The sequence below is a fragment of the Notothenia coriiceps genome, unplaced genomic scaffold (assembly GCF_000735185.1).
Source record: "Notothenia coriiceps isolate Sejong01 unplaced genomic scaffold, NC01 NC01_scaffold00037244, whole genome shotgun sequence".
Classification (NCBI taxonomy): Eukaryota; Metazoa; Chordata; class Actinopteri; order Perciformes; family Nototheniidae; genus Notothenia; species Notothenia coriiceps.
In genome coordinates, this window is record NW_011369945.1 from 567,109 (window position 1) to 575,221 (window position 8,113).

The 8,113-nt window shown below is 42.9% G+C and overlaps 2 protein-coding genes across 5 annotated transcripts in view; both read right to left on the minus strand.

Annotated features, from left to right (window-relative positions):
- The window catches only part of LOC104965166 (gamma-aminobutyric acid receptor subunit beta-1-like), a 417,189-nt gene that overhangs the window by 145,851 nt on the left and 263,225 nt on the right, over window positions 1-8,113 (minus strand). The window lies entirely within an intron of this gene.
- Window positions 1-8,113, minus strand: part of fermt2 (FERM domain containing kindlin 2) — a 50,796-nt gene that overhangs the window by 34,046 nt on the left and 8,637 nt on the right. For all 4 annotated transcript variants that reach the window (XM_010793153.1, XM_010793154.1, XM_010793156.1 and 1 more), the window contains exon 3: window positions 905-1,138. In XM_010793153.1, coding sequence (XP_010791455.1) covers window positions 905-1,138 — 234 coding nt within the window. The remainder of the gene's footprint in view (window positions 1-904; window positions 1,139-8,113) is intronic.

Consider the following 8,113-nt stretch of genomic DNA (forward strand, 5'->3'; position numbering starts at 1 on the left):
CCCCCCCCCCTCGTCAGACTTGTGTACAGACCGACGGGTAATAATGGATTTTGACGGAAATGTTACGATCCTGTCCGTCCGCATTGGTCTGTGAGACACGGACCAATGCAGTAAAAGAAGCCCTTGACATCCTGAATAAGTAAGGTCCAACCAATCCTGGCTCTGACTCTGTATCCACACGCTCCCTTACAAAAAAAGGCACTTTTTCCTCATCCTTGTCAACATCTGCTCACAAATACACTGACTTCTACTGCACATCAAATACATCTGAAACCGTAAGCAGTGACAATCCAAAGGGTAGCGTGGCTGTGGCATCTGTGTTATTGCTGTTTTGCATAGGAGGGTCAGTTCAGGTTCTGTTTGGATTCAAGCAATAGATAGAATTGAGAACTAGGGCTTGCAGTTTGAAGATAGCCCATATTATTTACATACACATCAAGTTGTATTTTGGAGTCTGCTTTTGTTGTAAGTCTGAGACAGATTGATAATCTCTGTTTACTAAACACTACTGTAAGACTGATGGAGCCCAGGTCCAAAGAACATGACTCCTAACAGAGGACTGCCAGCCAGGAGACGTGACTCCAGCCTGCTGAGCTCAGAGTGTTTAATAAACAACAAATTGCCAGGGATAAAAACAAAGTGAGGGGAAGGACATGATTAGCCATGTTTGATGTAGAACATTTCCAAAAATAGTCTTGCAGGAGATATTTTCGGTTGAGCAGGGTGGGCACCTTCAGTAGCGCCTATTAAACTGAACACTTACTCTACACTCTTTCCCATAACCCTTTGCCAATCCGTCACACCTCATCTCTCATTGACTTCATGACTGTTTTCCACATCTCAGCTAAAGTAATTAAAGTTACTCGCCAGATGTCCTGTGAATGTGTCAGTCGTTTCCACTTACTGAAGGTTTTGGAGATGTCGGACACGGCCTTGAAGACGCGGTCGGAGAAGTTGACCTTGACCTTCATGTGCTTCATGTTGGGCAGCTGGAGGCGCAGAAGCTTGTGCTGCGGCGTGAAAAGCAGCCTGGCGTCGGCCTGGATGCCGTACTTGTCCAACGTCCAGTGGGTTTTCAACAGCCATGTCTTCTTCTTCTCCCACCACAAAGCATGGTCTGACCAGTCCTTCTTCACGTCTACACGGGGGAAGAAAAGAGTGGAGCGGATGAGATTTGGTAATGCAAAGTCTCAAATAGAAAGACAGAAAATGACAAAGCAGTGTTTTCATTGGATAACTACATTAGCAACAGTATTTCATTTGACAGTAGAGTATTTCATTATCTTCTTGTTTATCTTATTATATTTACATGTATATACTGCATTTACTTGGTCACTGACAACATTCAGCTTATCATAGCTTTTTTGACGTGTATACAGTTTATTACTTCTGCATAACTTGGTTAAAAAAACAGTCTTGCAACATTGTATTATTCTCTCTTGCACTACTTTTATTGTTTTTACATTTAGTTTTATTGTTTTTATGTCTTATATATATTCATGTGGCATTGTTGGAAGAGCCTGGGACTACATTGTAGTTACTGTGCATATGACAACGCCTTTAAACCTTTGAATCTTTAAATCCTTGCCATATTAGTAACAATCTGTATCCATTTACAGCAAGGTGAAGATATTGTGGCCAATGTAACTAGAGCACTCAGTCTGTATCCATCACACTGTACTGACCTGAGGTCACTAAACCTGTCCATCTAGGGCAAAGGGTCACATTTAGGGTGAAGGGGTGCTAGGGAGGGACAAAAAAGGTTTGCACAGGGGCGGTGAAGTCAAAGTGAGAGGGAGGAGACGACAGTGTGTGTGGAAGACGTGGCTGTTTGTGTGACACTCTGGGGATATCAGGTTCATACCTCCCTCTTTGTTCAAAAGTCATACTGTGATCCCCATAAAGCAGACACAAGCCACCCAAAACCCCACATAGCTCCAAGGCTCTCGCCCCACAGGGCTCAGAAACAATGGGGACGGACCTGTGGTCTCATGGTGTGTGTGTCTGACTTCAAGGGGAAGGTGAAAACCGCAGGGATTTAAGGGAACAAGAAGCAGCTGTTTCTGCAGATCACAAGAGCAATGCAGAGAAGCCAATACCTTCAAAAGCAAAGGTTTAAAAGGGAGCATCTCACACACTTAAAGAGAGAGCACGTACTTCTTATGTACGTATCATACATTTGAAAACTAGCCAAATATTGAATCAGGTCAAAATGAATAGCAGCTGAAAGACTTGACTCTTGACTTTGGAGATTGTGTTAGGAATATAAATCTGACTGTTGTTGTAACCCCATACTGTGGATATGACTTTGTTTACAATTGTAATGGGCATTGGCAGTCTATAATAGTAGAGTTTTTAGCCCATTATACTTTCAGATCCCCCCCCCTGAGCAGTGACGTCATTACTCCGGCATTAGTCTAGGAAGGCACTTCCCAAAGCGGTGTCTCATTTCCTCCTCCCACATACCCCTTCATCGCTTCTCCAGCCTGTCCTCCGTCTCAATCTGGGTCTCTCGCTGCGCCCGGATGTCAGTTTGCTCGGTCATTCTTTAGAGAAAAGCACTCGATCTGAACGGTTTCAACCTACGTGTATATTGCTGTGTCAGCACGAGTCTTTAAAGGCATTTCATATGATTTAGAATAAAAGGTTGACGTTAGCAGTGAGCTAATGACAATAATAGTATATATACACTGTATGTACTTAATGCATTGTATGCAATATATAGCACATGATATTTCTGGGTTAGCCACTACACACTTCAGGCAAGTTGTATACATGTGCCTGTATCGAGTACTTCAATGCTATATCTCGACTATATATCTATGACTTCATACTTCAAATGCATTAGGTCAACAACCCTAGGACTTTGCTGTAGGGCTAGAAAAGGAATTAGTGCAATACACCCATCACATGTTTTGAGCACTCAAAATTACAAAACAACTTTGACCAACCATCCAAAACCTAAACATATTTCATATACTGTGAAAAACTGAGAAAACAGCATTCATGTTTGAGCGGCTTCAACCAGATAACACAATAAATAACTACCGTACTCGATTTATCAACTTTTTGGCAATCTTCCAATTTATGACAGAAATATCCATGGCTTAGGTCTACAAATAATTGATTAAGTGTAAATGTATGCCGAGCATTGCTGAGGTTTAAAACAGGCCAAGAGTCTCATTAAAAACAAATCTACTTTGTATTCAAGACTGGGCGCACATTATCTAAATGCATCTCCGACACATTACATTCATGGGTTACATGAGCATGGTCAAAGCAACTAATGGATAACAATCACTTTCTGATACACGGCTGTTATAGGAATGCAACACACACTTCACATCAACATGGCGGTTTGTATTACACTGAACAAAAATATAAATGCAACACTTTTGTTTTTGCTCCCATTTTTCATGAGATGAACTCAAAGATCTAAAACATTTTCTATATACACAAAATAACCATTTCTTTCAAATATTGCAATGCAACACCGGCTGATGCATATTGCTTCTTCTCATTCTGATGGTAACAATGTCAAAAAACGTGACAGCCCAACGTGGACCTCCTCCATCTGTCAACCAGCTTGGCACCATGGTAACCTAAAGCTTGAGTGGCCCTCGTTTTCTTGTGCTGCCATTGTTTTTCCCTGACCTTATCTTTACATAGGGGCTCCATGTGCATTGTTGACACTCTCCCGCTGGTCCCGTCTCAAACTGAATGAAGGGATTAGCGGATGAGATTGGCTGCTTGGAACCAGGAAACAAGACTGCTGTGATGTGAGGAAAGCAAACTGGGATGAGGAAGAGATTACACTGGTGATTAGGACGAGGGGGGAAGTTTAAAGGAGGAGAGAGGCCCCCAGCATCTTAATGCAGATGCCATTGTGGAGGCCCAGGAGTGTGTGAATTGATTCAGGGAGTAGTTGTTTGTCAAGCTGTTGTTTTTTTTTTACTGTTTACTGCGGGGGGGATAAACACTTGGTACTTGAGAGAAAACATTCCAAGCTTTCTTTCTGAGACCCTGTGCGGGCAGCAAGGGGGGGGGGGGGTCTAGCTGTCATCGCTGCCTTCTGATGCCTCAGCTGTGCAGAACACATTTTCATTGCTACCATCAGAGAAAAGGCTCCCTTAAGTGCTCTGCAGCTATTAAAGGCCAAAATAATGAGAGGGAGCGAGGAGAGGAAAATTGAAAATAGACCGGAATATATTTTCATAACTCTGCACACAGATTTTCCTCTTACAACCCGGTCATTTCTGGTGTCTGGGAGAAATGCAAAACTGCTAGCATTAACATTTGGCTCTCAGGCCTGCACCACAGACCATGTTCTACAGAAACGTCTTCAGACTCAGCGTGCGTGCCCACCGTACAGTCTGTGGCTGCTGGGCTCACTTTCCCTCAATGGCCCCCGCTCCACTGTGTCCTTGTCCCCGCCCACAGCCAAAACTTTAATGGACATAGCTTTTCCTTCTGCTCGCTTGTGTCATTACGCAGTGGTTCGATGTGTTGTGATTGGACGAGGGCAGCTCCCACAAGCGTCCATTGGGTTCTTTCAGCAACAAGGTGGTAACTCAATCCACTGAGAGAGAGGGAGGGAGGGCCAATGGCATCTACAAGCTAAAAATACAGCCTGCCAAGCCTGACGTAATGCAGCAGCCAGAGGAGCGGGGGCCTAAGTAATTGGGTGCATTAAATGTGGACCCACAACCCCTCCGTAGAGTGGTGTGTGTGTGTGTGTGTGTGTGTGTGTGTGTGTGTGTGTGTGTGTGTGTGTGTGTGTGTGTGTGTGTGTGTGTGTGTGTGTGTGTGTGTGTGTACAAGGAGGGCTTGAAAGACAAGGGGAGGGGAAACACAATGAGAAAACCATGTTTTATGACCTCTGCAGGATGTGAAAGATGATACAGATTGTGTGTTTGCGCACGTCTTTTTTGTCAAAGTGGAGGGGCGTGTGTTCTTATCCATCCATTAACTACATTAGCTCTGCGTGTTGGTGCATGGGTGTGCATTAACAAGCTAAATTAATCCATAAATTATGTCAAACTGATTTATTTTCATTCACCATCCTCACCACAGCAGCTCCAAAACGAGAGCACTTCCTCTTTGCCCCAGATATCAAAGTGAGATTTAAAGATACAGTAAGTGTTCTGCAAAGGAATTCAGGAATAATGCAACGAGCAAAGACGGATATTGCAATATGTATATATTGGCAAGGGCTTTTATCAGAATGATACAGGAAACTATTCCCTCCTTCCCATCACTCCTCTGCTAGTCAGAGTATCTGTAGTGTTTACATTAAGGGGCAGCTATGTTTATGGAGGCCTGTGGGGGGGAGGGACGGGTGAGAGGATGAGAAAGAAGCAACAGTAGAAAGGGCATGAGAAGGAGAGATGGGGAGGATGAGCAGAGGACAAGGTAGGAGCTCTACGTGGGGACACAGCATTATCAGACAGAGCAAACGTGAGGACAAGAGGAAAGTCACAATTAAAGTTTAAGAGTCGAAACTGCTTAACATGCAAATTGCATCTCCAAAATAATGAATGAAATTGTAAAAGTATCGCATTTACTTGTTGCCAACACACTATGCATGTACAGCTATTACATAGAATTGTAGGTTTATGGTTCATGGTTCTTTAAACTACACTTGGTTATATTTGATGGTTTCTTTTATTTTGCCAGTTGATTATCTTTTATACATTTATTTTGCTTTTCATTAGATGATAATGTTTGGATAATATCATAACATAGAAAAAGTTGTGTGGGACTAAACACAATTGGGTACCATACCCACTAACTTGTGGGTTGATTCTAATTCATTTAAACACTTATAATACATGTTATTTAGTTAAGACTGTTTGACACTGGGCTTTAGAGAAAGAAAAAAAAAAATCCTTGCTGTTGCATATGAACTCATATTTACTTTGTCTTTTGCTCCTACTAGTAAAACAGAGGAGGTTGACGCCTAATGAAAATGCAGGCTCATTTCTATCCGTCAGTTCCAAGCAGTAAGCCATCAGTAATAACCGTGGCCACAATGTGCGAGGCGGGTCATTCCGTCTCCTTGGCGACTCCTCACTGTCGCAGCGGGGGCAGTGGATGAGGGGACAACTTATTTCTATACACAACAAAGACACAGTCTCTCTCCTACCAGACACATGAACACACTTTATCCCCTTTTACAATTTAAAAGCCGTTCTCCTTCTAAAAATATTCCACATCTGAGGCAGGGTGAAGGTCGGTATTGACAAGCAAAGATACAGGAAGCAACTGTCCAGCGCTGTCCTTGAATTAGATCGGCTGTAAATGACCTTTCGGCACTCACTCGCTCGTGCTAGATAGTATCAACATTAGATACCCAACATGTATACAACAAGGTTGATAGAGACAGGTGATGACAATATGTGTATGGCAGACATGAGATAGTAGACAGCCGTCACACGGGAGAACAACAGCAGATTATCAGCATGCGTCAGAGACAGACGAGCAGACAAACGTGTTTCTGGATTTGTGACGAACGATCAACAGAGAGTAAGGTGAACCCAGAAACCTTACTATTGTTGCGTCTGTTCTATCTGGTACTCAACCAAGAGTGTGTGTATATTGGCAACACATCATTACTCTGACACCGGCAAGGGGACATCGCTGGTGGTTACTATTTGGATCTATTCAAGCTGTGTCCTTTGGGTATTCAATAATCAATAGCAGAGAAACTTAATCGCTTTCCATTGACATCCTGAGTTCAACCAGTTTAGCTGCAGCTTATTTCAGACAGTTCTTAAAATACAGCTCAGCCTCCTGCCAATGCAAGCCATTTATCAAAGTCATTAAATATGCAAAACATGCCTAAAACCTTTCAAACTGTCAAAGTTCACCTGACAAAGCATTGAGACAGGGAACACTTAGTGGTGCCATTAAAGCTTTTTAGGCTGCGGAAATAAAAGACAGAGTTCATCGATGTTGGGCCCTGTGTCAGTGATCGACAGCTCACAAGTGAGAGATCCTTCAAGGTTATGGCTGGCCTAAATGCAGACAGGGGGACAGGGCAGATATTGATTACATAGTGTTGTACTGCCACTACTGCTTCATCACATACACACAGGTCAAAATATGGATAACTAGAAATAGACAACAGGCACACACAAATCCAAAACGTGCTCATCTCTCTATAGCAGGGGTGTCCAAACTTTTTTCACCGAGGGCTACATACAGAAAGTTATACGAAGGGCCTGGTCCACTTACTAGAGGTATATTGCCCCATAAATTCAGCTATAAATTAGCTAAATCAAACTAAATGTGGGTTTATTTCAAGCTTGTTATGTAAATAAGTCATTGGGCTTTTTTCTTATCAACTAATTATGTTAGAAAATGTTTCCAACTTTAATTGACTGAATTTATTTGAAAAGTGGTCTTATTAACACATGAATACTACTGTGTAATATATTTAGATTTAACAAGTACAATATAAGACAAGCACAAGTTTCATTTGTGGGCCCTATTCCATTATACTTTTTTTATTTGCTGAGGGCCGATTCAAAATGGTCCTCGGGCCGCATTTGGCCCCCGGGCCGTAGTTTGGACACCCCCGCTCTATAGCTTTGGGGTCTAAAGAATACAGGATTAAACCATGGCTATGCTTCAGGAGGAGCCCTGCCAAGCGCTGGGAACATTAATGCTTTCCATCTTAGATTGGATGGTAACCAACCTTGGGTGCATCACGGTTCAGGTCTCAGACATCTCCAGAAGATGAGAGTAAGCTGATTTGCTAGAACTGAGGTCCCCAGGTGAAATGGAGGAGGCAAACCCAGCGCCAACACTCAGTAAAAGTGAATGTCGTGAGCCCAAAATCTTAACAGGAAATCTGGGAGCGTCCAATCAGTGAGAATAAGAAGAGAGTGCAACAGAATTGGCTTTGATGCATTAGGAGAGGCCAAATGGCTATTAGAGGAAACCTCCTTAGAGACAGATAGTTTGTATCCATTTGTGTCATAATACAAACACAACAAAACAGTGGGGTTACTCCGCCCCCACCCCCCCCCGCCCTGACACAGCTTTATACAATTAGGTGTCCAGGGACCCGGTGGAATAATAACATTACAAAGAAACTCTGGGACAAAGA